General features: G+C 37.7%; 1 protein-coding gene across 5 annotated transcripts in view; it reads right to left on the reverse strand.

The window, feature by feature from the left end:
- LOC306855421 (mitochondrial S-adenosylmethionine carrier protein) overlaps positions 1-23,557 on the reverse strand; it is a 55,460-nt gene that overhangs the window by 24,061 nt on the left and 7,842 nt on the right. For 4 of the 5 annotated variants that reach the window (XR_013782938.1, XM_079394131.1, XM_079394133.1 and 1 more), the window contains exons 4-5: positions 22,566-22,670; positions 22,333-22,380 (exon numbers count right to left, since the gene is read on the reverse strand). Coding sequence is in view for 4 of the 5 variants with exons in the window: in XM_079394131.1 (XP_079250257.1) it covers positions 22,333-22,380; positions 22,566-22,670 (153 nt within the window). In the remaining variant the exon portion in view is untranslated. Of the gene's footprint in view, positions 1-554; positions 2,058-22,332; positions 22,381-22,565; positions 22,671-23,557 lie in introns of those variants that run through there. The other variant, XM_079394134.1, reaches the window with a different exon arrangement.

Raw genomic sequence — 23,557 nt, forward strand, 5'->3', positions numbered from 1 at the left:
AAATCCAAGAAAATGAAAGCTGAAATTAAAATACTGCCAATGGAAAGAGAAGCTGTATTGGAAAAACAGAAGTACAGTCTTGATTTTGCAGTTCTGTCTACAGTGTGTTTCAGTGTGAGGGAAGACGGTATCCGTACAGTACTGAAATAAAAAGAAGAATTATTAAAGCACAGTGGAAAAAGGATATTTCTCAACCCTAGAGGGACGACATACAGACCACTCCAGAGACACTCGGCGAAAGAAGAAAAGCGAATGAGGCACAGTGACAGGAAGTAGATGAGGGCCAGATGGATATATCATCAGTGGAGCCGTGATTCAGCAGCGCTGGGTATGAAAACAGCAGACGGACTGGAGGAACCCACAGACTAACTCTCATTTATTACTGAGAGCTGTGGAAAACGGTCACTTTTACAGGCCCTTTCTCTCTCTCTCTCTCACACACACACACACCTAATACATAGCAAAGCTTACTGACAGTATCTGCAAGTACAAACAGAAACGTGCGATTGACTTTGAGTGTGCAAACACATCAAACACTGACGCAGTAACAAAAGCATATTTATCAGCCGAAGCTTTTAATTGACAGCTTGTTGAAGTGCGAAGAGGAACAAACAGGAACAAATTGGAGGTGGAGAGCAGGAGGGGTGAAAACTTGAGGGAAAGAGAGTTTTATTATGCAAAGCCATCTGCTAGAGTCAAACATGTCACTAAACCTGTTTGTGTCCTGAGTGATTTACGAGTCTCATCACAGGTGTGTGTGTGCGTGCGTGCGTGGACGTTTGGGTGTCACATTTGTGTTTGTACAGGCATGTTTGCTCACCACTGTCACAATACTGTGTGTGTGTGTGGGGGGGGGGGGGGGGGGGGGGGGGGGGTGAGTGAATATGCATTCAACACCTGACACCTGAGCTCCCTCATGAGATCTATTATATTTACTTTTCTAATTATGGAACAGATCCAGAAAAATCTCTCTTGAGGTCTAAAATACACAAAATTTGAAACGTGTAACTCGAACAGTCTTAAAGCACCTATCCCAAAATATAAACACTTTGGGTGGGTTGCACCAACAAGGATTAAGCTTAAATCTAGATTAAATCAAGGTTTATCTAATAATTCTGTTGCACCAAACATTAAACCTTGCTTAAAAATAAGCAGGTTTACATTTAAACCATCAGTTTGATCCTGGATTTATTTTATATTTAAAATAGACTAACTTTAATCCTGTTGCTTCATAACTTTAAACCCAGATTTAAATCTCAATTAAGGATTAACATTAAATTTACAGGTGAGGAGGTTTGAATACAATAAAGTGCACTTACATTTACAGTATGTGGCTGATTGAACAAAGACAGAAACAGTGGGTCACGGTTCGTAGAGGCAGGGAGAATGCAGGAGTCTCAACTTCACTATAGAAATTATTTTAATGAAAATAATGCAGGGTACAAACCAACCAGTAACAAAGTAGATCGGACAAAGAACTAAGGAACAGACAGGAACTAAAATACATAGGATAATTAACAAAACAGGTGCATGGAATAATGAAATCAACTCAACAAGAACAGGAAGATAAGCATATAAGGAAACTCAGGAAGGACAGGGGTAAAACAAGGAAAAACAAGTCCCAATCCATGACATTATCCCCCCCCCCCCCCCCCCCCGAAAGGCGCGTCCCGCGCCGTAACATCTCCACTGGGGAGAGGGGGTGGGCACCCTGGAAGCTGGTCCAATATGGAGACAAGGGAGGCCTCCAGGGTGGGTCAGGGATCTCCGGCGGCCATGGCGGAGCAGGCAGTTCGGGAGGCCATGGCGGATCAGGGGACTCGGGAGGCAAGCTGGCTTGGTCACGGGCATATGGCGGAGGAGCGGGAACTTGAGGGCGCTCTGGAGAAGTGGGCACTTGAGGGCGCTCTGGAAGAACAGTCCCTGGAGGAACGGACCCTGGAGGAATGGGCACTGGAGGAGCGGGCCCTGGAGGAACGGGCCCTGGAGGAGCAGGCACTGGAGTGAGGATGGGCGCTGGAACTCTGGGGGTAGCGTCGCATCCAGGAGCTCTGGGGCTAAGGAACAGACAGGAACTTATATACATAGAATAATTAAAAAAATAAGTGCATGGAATAATGAAATAGTGATGAAATAGCGCACGTTGCGTTCCTAGATGGATGTTAATAAACACAAGCTCACAACAACATGCAGACATGGAGTTTGAGACGCTCCACACATGTAAATGATAACCCTCAATACCACGACTGAGGTGCCCTTGAGCAAGGCACTGAACCCCCAACTGCTCCCCGGGCGCCGCAACATAAATGGCTGCCCACTGCTCCGGGTGTGTGTTCACTGCTGTGTGTGTGTGTTCACTGCTGTGTATGTGCACGTTGGATGGGTTAAATGCAGAGCACGAATTCCGAGTATGGGTCACCATACTTGGCCGTATGTCACGTCACTTTCACTTATGTCACGTCACTTTCTGTGTTACTACTGTGAATGGAGCCGCTGCGAGGCGCATGTACTACACGCATGTAAATAATTAAAGCACATATACTGTATTACAACTGCATCGCATATAATTATTTAATTAAATCATAGCGTTTGTGAATTCACAATTATGCTTAATTATGATTTATTAATGGGTTTAATATATCATGCAGCCTGGGAAAATAGTCTAATAATGTGATTTATGGATTCTCATCCATGAAATGCGCCACTTCCGGTATTTTGCCGGTTAGTCGACGCGAGCAAAATGAAGTCTATGATTTTTAAAAATCGACTAGTGGACTAAAATCGACGAATCGCGACAGGCCTAGTTAAAATGCTAAGAAAAAATGTTTTTACAAGTGTAAAAACTCACAGTTCAGTTGGAGTGAGGGTATTCTGTGGCAACTGCATGACTTTTTATCAGAGGTTGATATTAATGGTGTAGGATGTGTATCGCTGATCTTTTGTGAGCCTTGAAAATGTGATTTAAACTCCAGTGCTATAAAAACTCCTCTGGGAGCCAGTTTAGAAAATAAATAAACACATAAATAATGGAAAAATCAATAAGCTGAAAGAAAGCCAGTGGGATGCCCCAAACGCTTAATCATAGGAGAGAGAGAGCAAGAGGCTGTGTTGTGTTTCACGCTTCCCTATGGTCATATAATCTTGGCTGAGAAGAGAGAGGCCTGTTCCCTTGTACAGAAAACATGCACAAAGCTCCCAAGACTGACACACACAACATTCAACACAAGTTTGAATATAAATCTGAATGGTATGGGACAGTATTAGTGCATTTCTAGCTTTAATTTAGGGCTACACATTGAATTGCATTTTAATCGTGATCACAATTTCGGCTTCTCTTGATTTAGTAAGCATAATCATCTGTGATATTTGCTCGCTGGTTATTTATCCTAAAAATGTTTCAATGTATTTTGGCATTTGCATTATCTTGCATCGCCTCCGCAAGATTTCATGGTTGTGGTTGCCAGATTTCAAGAGTTCAAATCCCCCAGTCAGAACTTTTTCATAAATCAATAAATTTTCTGCTCATGGTTCATCTAATCTTCTCAACCTGGCGACCATGCACACCTGCTGTCTACATTATGGAAAAAAGACTAATGATCTGAAAACCCCGGCAAACATGTAAGTTGGAGTTTAGTGATTTATACTGAGATATTACGAATAAATAAAAGTGTAACACAGGAAGTCAGTTTTCTTTCAAATGGTTGTTTGTGCTGTTTGATGCAACTAAAACTGCAAGCAAACCATGCGAGTTGACGTTCTCTTACTTTGCTTACTTACGTTAAAGTCCAAAAATATTCTGACGAATGCAACAAAAGTGAATGACAAGAATCGTGATGATATTTTTGAGCTAAATATCAACCGTTTAACCATTATCATGCAGCCCTTGAATGTTATTCACACAAAAAAATTGGTCTTTTTAAGAACTGTTCACTGAAAGGTCCTTTGGGGAGCCCAAAATGGTTCATCTATGGCAAAGCAGCAAAAATGTTCATTTGGATGAGTTTATGGAGAAAGCATGAATCAGCGATGTTAAAAAGTTCAATACTCCTTTGTGTTTGGATATGTGAATCCACTTGCTGAGGAATTCTGACAGGCTGAATGCCTCACATGAACACTTTCACTGACTGTGCTTGGACAAGCCTGGAGTGCTAGAATGCTCCAATCAGCCAATCGGGAGGTGCGGACTGATGCAGCCAGCCAATCAGACTTCAGAAACTCCCTGGTTTCCATCAGCGCCTGTGACACGCAAGTTAAAGATCTGGGTAATAATATTCTAAACAAATTAAGACTTGTTCAAGGCTGGAGGGGAAAAGAAAGAGAAGAAATGAAGAAGCAAGGGAGGGGTTATGTGGTTAAGGACTGTTTGGAATCAGTGAACTGGCAAATATTCAAGAGTGAAATTCCATTGACATGAGCGAAAACGCTTCCCAGAACCGTCACATAATATTTACATTGTGGGGGGATTTTCTGGCCGGGGATGCATTGTTGCCGTCGTAGCAAGTGTGCCAGGCTGATGCAACAAGTGAACAAAAGAGCAGTGAAAACATAGACCGCACCCCTATCAACAAGCTACCGGGTCCACAGCCAAACCGTTTGTTTCCTTTGTTCTCATTCGAACAGGTGAATGCCTCGGCAACAAAATAGGAAATTCAAGTTTGACAGTGACCAGTGTAAGGTACAGGTGCATACAAACACAGAAACCCGTCCAGCTGGCATGGAGGCCCTTTCACGTGAAGCACCAAAGCGTGGAGTGGGGCCTCGCACGCAGGGCATGATGTCAGAGGAAATCTTTTAGTGAGTCAATTTATAATTCGTGTGTATGTGACATCTGATGCCCCCTGGCCGGTCCAATTAGGTGCTGACAGTGCCTGCGAGATGGATGCGGTCCTTGGGGCACACGAGAAAGTCTGAGAAAGATAGAGAGTGTATGAGAGAAGATAAAGGATGGGTTGGAAAAGAGAGAGAGAGAGAGAGAGAGAGAGAGAGAGAGAGAGAGAGAAACGGAGATAGAGAAGGTTTTTAAATTCAGAATTCAATGGTTAAAGGGTTACTCCAACCCAAAATGAAAATTTTGTCATTAATCACTTACCCCCATGTCGTTCCAAATCCTTAAAAGCTTTGTTCGTCTTCGGAACACAATTTAAGATATTTTGAATGAAAACCGGGAGGCTTGTGACTGTTCCATTGACTGCCAAGTAAATAACACTGTCAAGGCCCAGAAAAGTATGAAAGCATCGTCAAAATAGTCCATCTGCCATCAGTGGTTCAATCTGACTGTTATGAAGCGACGAGAATACTTTTTGTACACAAAGAAAATAAAAATAACGACTTTATTCAACAATTCGTCTACTCCATGTCTCATCCGTGTCACCGTAGCGCCATTTTGGAGAATATCCTCTGGACGCAAACTGTGTACGCTCTTCTGTGTCCGCTGCGCCACACGGATAGGTTTTTACTTTTAATTACGCTTTGATTTGAACGAAAACAGCGTATCCGTGTGGTGCGGCTGACCTGAGAACAGCGTACGCCGTTTGCTAGGGATGTAAGGATTAACCGTGAGCCGGTTGAAAAACGATTCATATATGTGACAATTCAAATCGGTTTAGATGCTAAACAAATCGTGATTCAGTTAGGGGTAGGAGTTTATATGAATGTATGTCTGAGGGGAAATTACTGTCTTTAGAAAAGTTTAGATGGTATTTTTTCTTTTCATCTTTCCTCTGTATAATGCATATTAAAGTTCATAAGTGCAGCGCTGCTTTGTTTAAAGCGGAAACCAAAGAAACACTTAAAGCGCCACCTGCTGGCAAAGAGTAAAACTGCGTCTCATTCAGCTCGTCTTCTGTTTCATTTCATGCAGATTTTTTTATTTATTTTTTTTGTTAACAACTGTTTATTGATATTTTCCGGGAACAGTAGACCAAAACAAAAAACAGCTGTACAAATCCAGAATCCACCCCACCCCCCAGCAGACCCCCAAAATATAATAAAACAAATAAACAAGCAAAATAAAATAAAATAAACAACAATAATAAAAATAAATTAATATTAATAGATAAATAAATAGCAATAAAATAATTTTTACAAAGATTTTAGAAAAGATGACAACATCAAAAGCTGAATGCCACAAATCCACAGCCTTCACACTAGATCCATGTATACAAGAAGCTGAGAGTTCCATCGAGATAATGTCCAAAAGATACACAGTCCAGGTTCGTCTGTCCATTCTGTGAGGAGGATTCCAACAGTTGACTAGCAATTTTATGCTGCTGTGAGAGCAGCTAACATAAAAAAAAATGGCAAGGAGCCAAACATATCTCAGTATCCAACAAATATGATAGGTCCTGTGAGAGCTGAGTCCAAAAAGGTGAGAGGGGGGGCACTCCCAAAAAAATAAAAATAAATAAATAAATAAATAAGACCTGCCTAAAACTCCTTGGGAACAGAGATTAGATGACAGATTCGTATAAAAATGTTTCATTGGAGTCAAGTAAACCCTATGTAGCAATTTCCAATGAATCATTTGATGATTAGGGTTTTTAGAAGACAATTTAAACATACCCCATAACTGATCTTGAATTAACTATGAATTAAGAAGTGAACATTAAAGTGAACAGTGAAAGACACAGTCACCTAACCATTAGAGCATCTCTTCTCCGCTTAGACAGCAAATGTCCAGCTGGAGTTCACTGAGAGTTGGTGGAAGAATGGGATCTGAGAAAATCTCTTGCTTCTTCTGGGGAATATAGCATTTTAGGTTCACCTTGATTGAGAATGATCTTCAGGATAAAGAAGAAAATTCTGGATGCCAGCTTCTCTCATTTCCTTCCTAATTGGCGCAAATGCACTTCTTCTTTTTGCGGTGACAGGAGAAAAATCTGGAAAGAAAGACAGCGTTGCTCCATCGGAAGTTTTCACCGGGGCATGAAGTCTGTCGGCCCGCAGAATGAGCTCCCTGCCTGTGTACCGTAGCAGTTTAAACATGAAAACCCGTGGTTTAGCGCGATCTGAAGAGAGCCTTGTGTACATGCGATGCGCTCGCTCCACTTAAATCTCTTTGCCCGCCAGAGACGGGAGCCGCATAGGGTCGTCCTTTTCGGAACCTACAGGCAATCCGACCAGACGCAGATTGCTGCGCCTATTGCGATCCTGTAAGTCCACAACCTGTTGCTCGAGCGCGGCAACGCGCCTATCGTGGGAAGTCGTGGCCTAATGATTAGAGAGTCGGACTTGTAATCCAAAGGTTGCGGGTTCGATTCTCCGGCCGGCAGGGATTGTAGGTGGGGGGAGTGAATGTCCAGCGCTCTCTCCACCCTCAATACCACGACTGAGGTGCCCTTGAGCAAGGCACCGAACCCCCAACTGCTCCCCGGGCGCTGCAGCATAAATGGCTGCCCACTGCTCCGGGTGTATGTTCACGGTGTGTGTGTGTTCACTGCTGTGTGTGTGCACGTTGGATGGGTTAAATGCAGAGCACGAATTCCGAGTATGGGTCACCATACTTGACTGAATGTCACTTCACTTCTTCACTTCACTATCGTAATCTGCGACGACTTTCTTTTGTTCTTTCATCTCCCCTGTAAGAAGATCCGGTTTAGAGCATATAGCGACTGAACAACTGACATGTGAGAAGCGAACTCGTTCCGTATCGCCGTCAACTCGGTTCTTAGAATGTCCTCAAAGTGTGTAACAGTGTTCGCCATCTTGTCCATCATATTACTCGCGGTCAGTAACTTGGATTTCTTCTTAATCAGAGAAGCCGACGGAGACAACTCCTGCTGTTTCCGATTATATGCCATCAGTGAAAGTATTATTAATGAATAAAACTTAAAATAAACAAAAAAATCAGCAAAAAGGGGCCAAACGTACGGAGCTCTACTCAAGTGCGACTAGGTTCATGAGCACGTCACGTGACTACGATATTTTTAATGTATACAGTAGTTTCACAAAACTGAAGTCAGACCATTCTGTTTTTGCTTCAAAATTATACAATCTAATTTAGAAATTAAAAATTGTGAATCGAATCGAATCATGAGTTGAGTGAATCGTTACATCCCTACTGTTTGCGGATATTCTCCAAAATGCGTACAAAAAGTATTCTCGTCGCTTCATAACATTCTGATTGATCCACTGATGGCAGATGGACTATTTTGACAATGTCTCTCATACTTTTCTGGGCCTTGATAGTGTTATTTACTTGGCAGTCAATGGGAGAGTCACAAGCCTCCTGGTTTTCATCCAAAATATTTTAAATTGTGTTCCGAAGGCGAACGAAGCTTTTACGGGTTTGGAACGACAATGGGTTTTTCATTTTGGGGTGGAGTAACCCTTTAACAGAGGTTTTCAAATAGGGTCTCCAAAGGGCCACAAGGAAGTTCTGTAAGCAATGCAAAAAAAGAAAAGAAAAACTTGCAAAAAATATATTTTTAATGTTTTATGAATTTGAATATATTCATTAAATATTTTTTTTACACTCACCAAATCTGATTACTATAATACTATATTTATTTTTTTTATCTGCTTTCAAAAATCAAGAGATTAATTATTGTGATTATTAAATGAGTGATTATTTTATCGTATACAGCTTTTTTTACAGTAGGAAAAAAAGAACAAATCTGAAAATAGTTTTGTGAAAGATAAATGAAAATAAATGTAAAATATTATTTATTTAACATTAGCAATTTGCATTAGTACAAATAATAATTTTAATAATAATACAACAATTTATAAAAGAACAAATATAAAAGTGTTTTTGTTCTACAAAGCCATATACATATCTAGAGAAAGGAAAAAACAAAACTGTACACAGTTTTGTGAAATATTATCCATACCATTTCAGCAAGTTGCTTTAAAATAAAAACTAACTTAAAATATAAAATAACACAAAATTCTATACAATAATAAATGTTGTTCTAATAATATAAAAAATACACAAAAGCTCTCAGGGCTTGAGGTGCGCATTCACCCATTAAACCACACTGACATTAACCAACAAGCAATAATATTGTGTATAAACTCAGTAACTTCTGTCTGATAAAGATGTTTGGAAGCTTATCTGGAAGACACTGTGCAGAAGGTGTGCATGAAACACTTGTCCAGTTTTGGTAAAAGTGTTCTTGTTCTACAAAGCCACCTTTGTATCTGGAGACAGACAAAGACTTAAAGCACATTTGATATTAGGCTAACAATAATTACTGCAAGATGATAACCAGATAAACAACTTGCAATAACGGATAACAGTACAGGTAAACTGTACAAAGCCAGACATTTCTTCCTGAACAAACAAAAGCACCCTGGGTGAACTGTTTTTGTGTATTAAAATAAGTTTAATGAAAGTGACTTCACAGCAGAGTGTCTAAATTTTTTTTTTACAGTCTATGGTCTAAACCCTTAGAAAAGTAAGAAACAAAGCCTCTACAATCAAACAAGTCATAAACTTGAGGTGTCAGTCATACCCTCTTCCAAGCAAACAATCAAAAGTTAGCCAATGGAAACAGCAGATGCTGAAGGCTTCCGCAAAGACTTTTCCTCCGCTCTGAGGGTTAAATAAGTGCAGTTATTTGACATGAAGCAGTGACATCATCCTCTCACCCCCAAACCTGACGGCTCCCTACAGATGTTTCCAGCCGCGGGCCGCTGTTATGTGAGCTAAGCTAAACATTACAGTCAGTGTTCGGCTTTCAGCAGTCAGTGCTTCACAGGTGCGCCCTCCCAATTCACCAATCATCTACGCAGCCATTTTCTGCATTGTGCAGATATCGTTTTTTCCTATTTCTCTGACATTAGAGATGGAAGCTTACCCTAACCCAATCAAAAACCCAAGTTTTACCTAGCAAACGAATCACATTTATGGCCTTCCCAGCATGCACTTTGAAATGACATCACCATGATTTCATTCAATTTAGTTCAATACTATCCCTCAAGAGAGCAATAGTGTAGTCAAACTAGCCATGATTACTTGCTTGCTAATAGACAACATTGAGCATTCTGTGATTTATATTACGTGTTAAAACAATGGGAGTTCATTCATATTGTCCTGCCAGATAAAATCTGGCATGAGACATTTGTTACTTCAACATCTGTTGACCTTACACATTTGGACACAGGAAATGCTGATGTGAAGGCAATGCTGATAGCTGGGTCAAACATTTGGAAGAAAATCAGCAAGCTATTAGTGTTTCACATCTGAGACATGATAATTAGTTAAAACCTTAAATACAATGTTACAACCAAATCCGGAATAATTATCGATCGGAACGAGCTCCCGGTCCGAGCCTCGCTCAAGCTGTAATAATAACATTAACTGTCCCGTAAAGCCATTCAGCTTCAACCTCCCATTATCATGCAGCTCGGTGCTCAGACTCCATTTTTCTGCAGAGACCACTGGGGTTAAGTACACAACTCCAGGACACATAAGCAACGCTGCCCTGGAGATAAACTACTGAGACGGGGGAGAGCCAGAAAACGAAAAAGATGTCTTCAAAATAAGTGTTTTAAAAAGAATACTGAAGGAGAAATACAATGAAAACGAGTTTGGGGAAGGATGGAGCGAGAGATGGTGCGAGGGAAATAAATCACAGTGTGAGACAGCGAAACTCACCCTGCAATTAGAGGTTAACCTCACACTTGTTTTACAAGGGCATGAAAAGGGCAATCATATCACCCTCTAGGAGGGATGACTTACTCCCTTCTCTTATTGCCTTCTGATGCAAGCATTATTAGATTAGAATTATATTAGTTTGGAAATATTTCAAAATAAAAACAATTTGGTGGGGGGGGGGGGGTCCCTCCATGTCATCACATATGGATGATCAAAGCACACGAAATGGAATATAACTTCAAAAATCGTATATAAAAATGTATCAATTAAAATCAATAATTAAAAATACAGATTTTTATGTAATAATCCATAAAAACATAACAATTGTGAACTAATTGTGATTATTTTATTGTATTTACAGCCATTTTTTACAGTACAAAAAAAGTGCAAATCTGTATATAGTTTTGTGAAAGAAAAATTATAAATGTGAAATAGTATCCATTTAACATTAACAATTTGCATTAGTTTTAATAATTTCTAATAATAATATATCAATTTATATAAATGAATATAAAAATGTCCTTGTTCTACAAAGCCTTCTACGTATCTAGAGAAGGGGGGGGGGGGAAATAACCTGCATACAGTTTTGTGAAATATTATCTATTCTATAACATTTTAAAAATGTACTTTAGTATATAGAATAACTCATGAATAATCATTCATATAGTGAAAACAAAAAACAAATCTGCATATAGTTTTGTGAAAGAAAAAAGAATAAACGTGAAATATTACCCTTATAATATCTGAACAATTTGCTTTAATAAAAAATCCTTTATAATGAAATATAAAATAATGTAAAAATTATTTAATACTCATTTATATGATTATATAAAAACTAGGGCCGGGACTTTAACGCGTTAATTTAGATTAATTAATTACACAAAAATAACACGTTAAATTTTTTTAACGCATTTTAATCGCACTTATTTTTGCACCGCGGAACGTTCCTCACTGGCTGAGTTTCGGCGGACCGATTATACTGGAGCACCAACTAGCGTTCTGTTTCTCAATTCCAAGAACGCAAAGAACGGACTTGCGTTCTCGTGGAGACCGGTCTTGCCAAGCTTCCTTGGAAGAACGAACTCGGAAGGACGCGAGAACACAGAAAGCACACTTATGAGAACTGAGATGTACTGCGTTCCTGCTTAACTGACCGCATAGTCTCAGCATAAGCAGCGGCCATTGAACAATATTACAAAATGTCATAACTTATTAAAACATTTCATACTATTATATATATATATATATATATATATATATATATATATATATATATATATATATTACTTTCATATAATTGTATTGTTTTATTTTACAGCGTTATATGTTTTATTGTTAAGATTCATTTTAATATGCCAATAAAAATACAGACTTTCTCCGGGTCTTATAACTTTATTAAAATTAACCAAAATAAAACGATAAATGTTTACTTTCAACTTCAAGAGCCGTCAAGTATTTGAGAGAGCGAGTTTAAAGCTTACAGGCTTCCGTACACCGGCCACCCACAACGTCTTCTGGGATTTCTAACGGCTCGATTCTCTCAAGTCTGCACTCGATCCATCGTCAATTTCAAGAACATATCCGGGCACTTTCATGCATCCTCTATACTTGCATTCTTGAGAATTGGAACTGAACTTCGACGGTTAACGATGACGTAGAACGAGAACACAAGGATGCAAGATCGCTGAAGAACGGATATTGAGAAACAGCCAAAAACAAACCACAGTGAACATGGACAAAGAAGCTGATGAGACCGCTTTGGTTGGCCCTGTGGATGGGAAATTTAAAAATCCATATGAAAAAACTTACTTCTCACTGTTCTCAGGTCAAATATTTATATGCGATTAAAATGCGATTAATTTCGATTAATTAATTACAAAGCCTCTAATTAATTAGATTAATTTTTTTAATCGAGTCCCGGCCTAAAAACATAACAAATATGAACTAAAAATGGCTTTGTTGAATTATGAGGCGCACTACATCAAATAAGCTTTCTATACATTAAAGCTCAAGTTATTAAATCCTAAAAAAAAAAAATAGATTGAAAAGATTGAAAACAAATGTTTCTTGAACAACAGCATAGAAAGATTTCTGAAGGATCATGTGACACTGAAGACTGGAGTAATGATGCTGAAAATTCAGCTTTGCATCACAGAAATAAATTTCATTTTAAAATATATTAAAATAGAAAACAGTTATTCTAAATTAATATTTCACAATACTGCTGTTTTTACTGTATTTTAATCAAATCTGCTAAATGCAGCCTTGATAAACAGGTTTAAGAGTGGCAGCCACAAAAAATGCTTACTTCAATTATTATGGAATAAAATTAAATAAAACATTTTTTTTTGTCATTTAATAAAACTATTTATGTAAAATATGCCCACATGAGACCTGAACCCTGCTTGTTCTGTATCAGAAAAAACAAAAAAAATATATCCAGCCATATATCCAAATAAGAACATAATTTATTAAGTGTGTAGTAAATGTTAGGCAGGATCGTGTGCTACTATTTTATTATTTTTACTTGATATATATACATCAAATTCATTTTACACATTCGTTCCCTCACGGCAGTTGGTGGGGAGCCCCTAGAGCCACAATCTGAACACTGACTTTATGTATGTTTGCGTGAGTGTGAGCATGTTAGTTCGTTGTTGCTCAGAGGCATATTCAAGCTCAGGTCACAGGTCTGTGGGCCAGCAGAGGGACAAGAACCCCTCACACACCCCAACCCCTCTTTCTCTCTGGATCCCCAGCCAGACTGGCGGCCCTTATTGAAACCATATGTGAGGGGCTGAGATGGTTTTCTGCTCGGATTGAGGCAAACACGCAGAAAATTGTGGGAAGCAAACATAACCCCAGGACCTAGCGAGATACGCTAATTAAAACAACCTAACCAGCAAACAGAACGTGCACACAAACCCACAGCGACAAAAACCTGAATGACTTACTGTTAAAATAAATAAATACAATAAAAACTAGGACTAGTCTTGCTTCTCTAAACATCAAAGGTTTTGTGAAATATTATACAATTTAACAAGTTGCTTTAAAATATAAAATAACTTAAAATATAAAATCTCATAAAATTGTATACAATACTAATTAATATACAGTAAAAAACGACTTTTTGGCTTTTTATAAAACTGCTATTTAACACTACTATCTTCAGGCAACAGAATTTGGAAGGTGTTCAAGCTCTCAGGGCTTGAGGTGCGCATTCACCCATTAAACCACACTGACATTAGCCAACAAGCAATAATATTGTGTATAAACTCAGTAACCTCAGTCTGATAAAGATGTTTGGAAGCTTATCTGGAAGACACTGTGCAGAAGGTGTGCATGAAACACTTGGTAAAAGTGTTCTTGTTCTACAAAGCCTTCTTTGTATCTGGAGAAAAGAGATAGACGAAGACTTAAAGCACATTTGATATTAGGCTAATAATAATTACTGCAAGATGATAACCAGATCAACAATTTGCCATCGTACAAACATCAAAAGTACCCTTGGAAGAAAAATCTTGTTTTACATGCATCAAACTAGGGCTGCACTATATTGGAAAAAACTCACATTGCGATATTTTGTATTCCTGTGATATATATTGCGATATAAAAAAACAAAAACAAAAAAAAACAGACTTGAAAAGGTCTATTTGAAAAAAAAAAAAAAAAAAAATCAATGATTGGGGTGATTTTGTAGGTGAGTAAATCAGCATAGAAAAATAAACTAATTACAAACATAGATAAATATAATAGAACAAATATATAAATTAAATTCAACAGTGGTTTATTTTTTTCCAGTAAGTCTAACAGTAGGCTGGTATACTGGTTGAATAATCAAACGTAAAATAACTGCATCTTCACTGTATAAATTAAATCAAATAAGTCTGTGTTAAAGTTACAAAAGTGATTTTTCTCTATCTGTTTTGTTGTTTGATTAACATTCATGATACAGAAAGCCTTAAGAACATTAAACTGCTGTGAACCAATATATTATTATACATCCATTTTCTTTATCAATTGCTTACCTTCACCTAAGCCATAAGCAACTGTGTTTACAAGGATACTTGCAGAAACATGCATTTTGGCAGTTTCATTAGGGACAAATAGACACGGAAGTGAATGGAATTCGGTGTTCACGTGCATCTGCGTGGCTCTCACTGTGTCTACACCGGATGCGAGCGGCGTGAGAAAATACAATAGAACCCATTATAATCAGTGATGCTGTCTATGCTGGATGTGGAGCGACACGGCAAATCCTCGAGAGTAAATCCCTCGTTCTTTTTATGACGTAGCCTACTGACACAAAGTTCAGAGGATTTGCAACAGTCACTTTGTCGCGTCCAGTAGACAGCGTCGCGACGCGGCGCGACGACAGCTGACGCGAAAACGATCAGTAGGCTATAGATATAACGATCAGTAGGCCTATACAAAAAAAATCGCACATCCTGTGACTATAGCGGATGTGCACATCACGATATCGATGCTGAAACGATATATCGTGCAGCCCTACATCAAACTATGGCTGTGCTGATACGATACACATACACAATATATAAGGGGTTTTCAAATTCCCAGGGGGGCACAAGAGCGTCAGCAAAAAATTAAAGAAAAGAAATCAGTACTGAAATATTATTACAATGTAAATATATATATATATATATATATATATATATATATATACATTTATCTGACGCTTTTATCCAAAGCGACTTACAATTGCTATATATGTCAGAGGTCGCACGCCTCTGGAGCAACTAGGGGTTAGGTGTCTTGCTCAGGGACACATTGGTGTCTCACAGTGGATTCGAACCCGGGTCTCTCACACCAAAGGCATGTGTCTTATCCACTGCGCCATCAACACCCAACATTTATATTTATATATATATATATATATATATATATATATATATATATATATATATATATATATATATATATATATATATATATATATATATATATATATAAAAAACATAATAAGCATACATTTATTACAGTATTTATTAATCTTTCTTCACATTAGTTAATAATATAAATGTTCAGCTGATCTCCATTAAATATTAACAGATACAGCTTTTGATATTTATAATGTAAATGTTGAAATTAACACAGATTAATATATGCTATACAAATATTTTTAATTGATGTTAACTAATGTTAAAAAGTTTATTATTTTGTTAAGTGACACCATGTTTTGATACAACATAGCAAGCTCCAATCGGCTTTACGTGACTTAAGGTGAACAAGTTTTCTCAGAAGAGCTAGTCATGAAATGAAAGTCCTGGTGCACTTGGTAGCATATAATGCTTTTGTCAATTCTTAAACATCCTTTTGTATGTTGTTTTTTAACATGTTGGTCAGACAGCATTGTCCAGTCTAAGTATGCGGCTCTTGAGCAGGATACGTTGCGGAGTGGACCAGACTTTATATCGTCAGTCAGAAGTCTGGCTACGTGAGACTATTTGCGGCTTGAACAAAATGACCCAAGGAGAATTGTGTCTGTCTGGTTTGCAGATGGTGCTGATGTAGCGTATGGATGTTTGGGCCAAGGGAGGTTTAGCTGTGTGTGTGATGAGTAGACTCTGTATGTGCCTCAGACTCTACAGAGTCCACTCTTTCCACTCTCCCAGGGACTGGTTTTGGCAGGTCGTCTCACAAGGCTGTTGATCAACATTAGAGGAATCCTCTTATGTGATAGCGCTGAACAAGACACTTCATTTGTCTGGGTCTTCCTGAGGAGTCGAATTGGATACAGACGTTCATATGTGTAGAAAAGAGCCATCTCACACGCACACACTCATATATGAACACTAGAGGTAGCAGCGTAATATACAGAGATTGATGTATAGTTCATGTTGTTGGTGTGCACTTCAGACTCCCATTCCTGTTCGACTCCAATCCGTCATCCTTTTGATTCATTCCTCATGCTGGGACTCCGGTCTAGCACTGCTGTTAAATTATTCCTTTACCCACAATGCTTTGCCGAACACGTTAGTCTCTGATAGTGTAACAATCGCAAGACTATCTTCTCTCGCCAAGCTCTCTGGAATGGGACCCTCAGAACGGCTTGAAATGTTGATATTTCTGTCCAGCATTTTAACGATCAACTAAATTACCTCAAGCGCATAATGGTTTTGTCGATAGATATTTAGTATGCTTTACACAGACGATTCTCCACCTGATCCTAAACAAGAGCTCCACATGTGCAGTATTGGTGACGCATCAGTCAGAAATATTCACACAAACTTAGGTGTTTATATTAGATACAGTCATCTGATCATTGACTTTGAGTGTGTTTGTAGGTCTAAGTATCAGACCTCATGATACGATATACACAACTGGATCGCAATTGAAATGGCAGCAAATGCAAATGAATCTGAACATTTATATATTTAAATGTTTCTGTTCTCATGTCAGATATGTATGTATATATGTATGTATGCATGTATGTACCAAGAGCTTCTGAAATAAACACAACAAATTCTGTGTGTGTCTGCGCACACTTGGCGAACAAAGCAAATTCTGATTCTGATAAAAAATAAGTTTTTACTCATGCTTGGCTCCATTGTGAAGAAGTTTACGTAAATCAGAGCATCCTGAGAATTCATTAAAAACAGTGAAACAAACTTAATGGCAAATGGTATATTATTGGTGGCATATCAAAAACTGTATTAATTTATCATCACACTGTTTGAGTTCATTTATTGAAGTTTTTAATAATAGTAATAAAATAATATTTCCTAATGGATCAATTTAAAGGGTAACCAAATCATTTAAAAGGTGTCTTTTTATTTTAATTCTAATTTTTCATATTTCAAATCAAATTCGAATTCCAAACACTACCTCAATTCAAATTCTGGAACTGAATGGAATTTTAAAAGGCATCCTCACTTCATTCTCAAAGCTGAAATGGCGCGCGACCTGGCAAGCACCAGTCAGTTAAATGAGTGCGAGTGCTGTCAGTGGCGTAGATATGGAATATGAAGCTCATTGCCCCAGTGGGAGCCGGATTAGCAGTTTAGTTTGAGGTTTGGAGGGAGCTGGGCTCTTTTTTCCCCTCACCAACAGCCTCGGCAACAGCTGGTCTTACCACATCACGTTGACATGCAAGCCTCCATGCCAGTATGGGAACAGCACCTTTATCCTGACACCACACCAAATTCTTCAAAACTCTCACATTTCAGCTGGAGGCATGATGTGTTCAGGTGGAGGATAGAAATGAAGCCTCCGTGCCTTCACACGTGTGCTGTAAATCATTCACTTATACATGCCACAGTTCAAATAAACACAAACTCTGCCAGCCATCCAACTAGCTGAGAGACAATACATACAATGCTAATACATGTATGTATATACTCACACATTCACATCACACATCAGGAATGTGCATGGCAAGCATGTTTAATGCCTTCTAATCAGATAAAATAAAGACAATAAAAAAAGATGACAGAGTAATGAGGCAGAGCTAAAGAACTGGACGGCTGCGCTCTGAAAACATCTGATTGAAGTTATATTAAATCCAGCCCTGACAAATAAAGTTTAATTCTCAGAAAGTCACTGCAGTATTGCTAGAGTTGTCTAAAGCAATTAAACTTAATTTTTCACCAAATATTGGTTAAAACTATATCAAGCATGGACATATACTACCATAAAAAAAGTTTAAATTCTGTACGTTTTTGTAAAGTGTTTTTGTCTTATGCTCCTCCTTTTGCCCAGGCTGCATTTATTTTATCATAAAGACAATAAAAACAGTAATGTTGTGAAAAATGTACATTTAAAATTTAAAACAACTTTTCTATTTTAATACATTTTTAAATGTAATTTATTCCTGTGATGGCAAAGATGACTTACTCCAGTTTTCAGTATCACGATACTTCAGAAATTATTTTAATATGCTGATTTGATGCTCAAGAAACATTTCTTATTATTATTACCAATGTTGATAACAGTCATGATGCTTAATATTTTGCAGAAATTGTTATTTTTCAGGATGCTTTGATGAACCGAAAGTTAAGATTTATTTGTTACAGTGCAAATGTCTTTATTGCCATCTTTATTGCCTTCATTTCTTTCAAAAACAAAACAACTTGAACAGTAATGTATTTCTAACTTGAATCTTCCCATATGCCAAAGTCACAGAAAATGCTCTTAGAGGCCTGCAACATAAATTCTGGGTTGAATATTTTACAGCCCTTGTTTAAAAGGACTTTGTTGAAAGGGTCAAAATAACGTTCTCGTTCTCAATCTGTAAATCATTGGAAACGACATTGAAAGCATTTAAATGGGAGACCAAAGTACTGTGGAAAATTGACAGGAAATTGATTGCAGAATGAATCCACCAGACAAGCATAAAGAAAACCGCATACCCCTGCTTCTTATCCTCTCTGTGCTTGTGTTAGGAGAAGAGGGAAGCAAATCCACACTGCACTGCAGGTCAAACATACACACTTCCACCTGTTAGCCACACAGTCCACTGTGACCAATGAACTACAGCAACATAAACAGAGGGATAAGTCAGACAAATTGATCTCGGGCAGGTTCAAGACCTCTGGAGCTTTTTGCCTTCAGTGTCAACTAGAGATCAGTGGAAGGGTGGTGTGAGAAAGAGAGGAATCTGAATTCATTTGATAAGAAACACTTTCAGCATTCTGTCAAACACTGACACAACGCAATAAAGAATGACACAAAATCCTCTTCAGCACAACAATATTCAGCTAAATGCATTTCACTAAATGGTTTCAAAACACTGTAACTTCAGCTAGTATTGTTACAGAATCTTCTATTTTATGTCAGTGCTTCTCAACCAGGTGGCTGCAGGATAAGTAAAAATTATTTCCATTCATGAACATTAATATTATTTTAATAATATCAAAATATACTAACTTAAATTGTTTTTAAAAACTGGATTTTTCTTTTATTATATACTTTATTTTCTCCAAAACTACTGTTTTATTAAAAATCAAAGCTCTTTTGAAATCACAAAAATAACTGTGGTTAATTCATTTGATATACTTCACGTAATATCAAAAAATGAGATTTGGAATGACATGAGGGTGAGTAAATGATGCCAGAAGTTTGAATCTGAGGAAATGCTGGGGGAAACCATTTTTGGACATCTCGGCAACAACTAATGCAGAAGTTGACAGGAGCGCAAGCTCAAGGTGTAGGTGTTTCATAACTTCATTCTTACAGGGTTGCCAGTTCTCCTCTGCTCCCCTTCCCTCCGCTCTCACATCTGTGCTGATATACAATGAGCTCTGTCAGACGGCAATGTATCTACAACACCACTCTTCTTCTGTCTGTCTGCCTCTTTCAATCTCACACTCCCTCTCAGGTGAGTGTCATGAGAAAGCGATACGATCAGATCTCTGTCAACATTACTTACAAAATCCATATTTATTTTTAATGCTATACGGTTTCATAGCCGCAAAAAGGCCAAGAGATATAAGCGTAGGTTACAAAAGAGTAAGCCAGAGGAAAGGTTTGAGGAATCTGAGTGCTGTGATCTTTTCAGCTTCCACGCTGATTGTTATCAGATTTGCCCTAAACCTGTTATGCCCTCTAGTGTCCGAAACCAAGAAACACAGTGCAAGATGGAGCCCTACAACTTGTATTTGTGTAATATGTAGTCTTGTGTTTATATTCCAAGTCTTTTGGAGTCAGGTGGAAGCTTTGTGCGAGGAGCAGAAACAAACTGAAGTAATTTTTCACTGAAAATCTTCTCCCGTTAACCGTTGGATTACGGAGGCAGAACTCAAGAATCAGTCTGGTTTGTAAACAAATCATTCAGAAGTCATTTAAAAAGAGTTGCCACAAAAGAACGACTCAATCATGAATTGAACATTGAACTTAAGAGAGCAACAACAGGTCAGATATTTATAATGAAATTGTTTGTTCGGTGAAATATTTAGTAAATTGTGGCTTGTTCTCCACATGAAGCGACTGAATGACTTCAGAAGACGCTGTACGAGTCGTCTAAACCAATTTTATGATGATTTTTTCACTTTTCACTGATGGTAAACTGTTGTGATTTACCCTTGAATATTAATTTATATTGACATCATCACAACCTCTTGTCCAGGGTTCTTTAATGAATCTGCATAATGGAGAGGACCCCAATTAAATCCTTCTGTGAGGAGGACTCGGCATCCAGAGTAAACAAACTTACCCTGACAGGGTTGCGGTGCTGGATAAGATAGCGGGCCGAGAAAATGAATTAGCTTCCTGACACACGTCAAAGCCAATCCCAAGGAAGAAGCGGGGCACCTCTCGGCACCTCTATTTTATCTGGCCCTTAGTATTCAGCCTCAGCAGCCCGCTCTCATCCAAAATGTATTCATTTATTCAGAAGCCCTTGGAGAAATCAGAAAAAGCTTGTTGTTCTCTTTTCTTTATGTCCAGATGGAGTTTGCGTGAATAACGTTTGTTAAGTGAGGCGGAAAATAAGTACAGGATGGCCCCGCAGTGAGAGACAATATCACCTCACGAAAAAAAAAGAGTGTCACCTTCATGCAGACAACAAGTTTTCTTTGATTTCGAATATTTTGCTGCCTTTATATTTGTCTTCTGTCAGTATGTGACATGAAGGACGAGAAAATAAATTCGGAAAACAAATGCAAAAATATGAGCTTTGCCAATAACTCAATACGCATTATCATGCGATGCAGGTGCGCGAGGAAGCAGATGATTAATCAAAGACCATTTAAAAAGGCATCTTCTCTTGGGTGGGAGGGCTATGGTGTGTTTCACCTTGTGGTTGCTCTGTCTGCTGCTTGTTCCATTGCTAATTAGTTGCATTAGCTACATAAATTGTTAATACGAAAAAGATACTTGAATGAGCAATCTGAAATTCAGAATTGAAAGGGGCAACTTCTTGGTTGAGGGGTCCCAAAAATAAAAATTCTGTCATTTACTCACTGTTGAACACACATAAAAAAAGACAAGACAAGTTGTTTTTAACCATATAATGAAAGTCAGTTAGGTTCAAAATAACACTGAACCCATTAGACTTTCATTGTATGGACGAAAAAAAAAAGATCCACTGAGACTGAGGTTAGAAATGATATGAGGAGCATTAAATTACCATTTTTTGAATTTCTAATATGGAATTTTTTGAAATTTTAGATTCTTTTCAGTGAACTGGCCAAACGGGTTTACAAAACCATTCTTTCACTGATTTATCTTTAGTTGTTTCTTAGTCAGTAAAACAAGCAGACAGTATTGAGATGCTTAAGATAATAGAGAACAAACAGCACTGGATGAAGTGGATATTTACCAACAAACAATCCAAATCAAATACTACTTTTGATCAGCAACCTCTGCTACTGCTGTGTCATGTGAATAAGCGGTCATTCACACCGAAATCCGTTTTTCAGTTGTTTTCCAACATGAACATATTTGACCATTCTGTTGCTTTTTTTTCCATTCTCATTTGTTTTACAACCTTTAAAATATATCTGAAGTCTGGTCTGAAGTCTTAAACAAGTGTGTAATAGTTCCATGAATACTAGACATACTTAATAAAATTAAAACATTGAATATGTGTTCATGTTGAATTTTTGAACTTTTTTAGTGTTTTTGCAAAAAAATTAAATAAAATTGTTTGTACCCTCCTGCACACACCCATGCATTTAATATGCACCCAAATCAAATGTCAATATCAAAGCATTTGTATAATTATGTAAATAACAGAGTACCAGTACTTGATGTGTACAGGAAAGCCAGCCTACCTCCCGAAGTACTGTACTGCCATAACCTCTGTACAAGCCTCTGAAACCCTGCAATGAGAAATCAGAGTGGGTTGTCATCTCTAAGCAAACAAAAATACATGGTATTTTCATCTGGTTTCAACTGGTTGCTTTACAAAATGACTTATTTATCAATCAATCCACCTATGCATCTCTCTGTAACATGACAGATCAAGTGAACTGTAAGTCAAGCTGACGGAAAACACAGACAGTACCTCTTCTTGTAGTGTATTCAGCAGTACCCGGTAGGTATTGAGAGAGGGATTGGCCTGTGTCCTCTGCTTTACTACTTCAGTCGGGACACGGATCAGACAGGCGACCTGTGTAAGAGGAAGAGAACACTCATCAATGTGTCAAATGGTACTGTTCACACAAGCAAAGAGAAACACTCAAGCTGTTTGAAAATAGGAAATAAAAAACTAATTTGTAGTTAATAATAGCAGACTAATATTTACACCAAATGAAAAAAAACATCTAAAAGTGGATCGGGACAAAATACATTTGGTAAAATTTCCAAAAGCAAAACCTTGGATTTACACATTTCAAAATAATAGATAACTTAAGCAACATATAAAATTACTTTAAAATGTGTTTTAAAAATGCATTTTAAAAAGTTTCGAGTAAAAGTACTGCTTGAAATATGACCACTATCCAAACAAAAACACACACACAATGTGTATATACATAAAGTGTGTAGTGTATATTATGTCAAATGCTTCTTAAAATCAATAATAAAAAATAACACAAATAGAAAATTAAATATTGCATATAGTAAAATTATTTTTGTATACATAAAAATATTTTTACTGAAAAAAAAAAAATATATATATATATATGATTAAGAATATGATTTCTGAAAATCTCTTAAAATAGGTATCTGGCAAATAAGGCTCCTGCATTATTAGAATACATCACAACATCTGACCATTAACACAACAACATTTAATTGTTGCTGATTTTAATCACAGCGTGCCGATATACAGCCATATCTCACGGCTACGAGCATGATATTGCGTTTATACAACAGTTTGCCATCTCTTGCAGTATTAACATTAAAAAAAAATCACAAATGACAAACAAAATGCCAACAACTCATACAATAAGTCACACATACACACAACAGCTGAAATATAGTCTCCTATATAATTCTACTACTAAAGATGCTTTGTCGATAGCTGAAGTGTGGCATTATTCAAGTTCATTCTTC

Source organism: Barbus barbus, assembly GCF_936440315.1.
Source record: "Barbus barbus genome assembly, chromosome: 35".
Classification (NCBI taxonomy): Eukaryota; Metazoa; Chordata; class Actinopteri; order Cypriniformes; family Cyprinidae; genus Barbus; species Barbus barbus.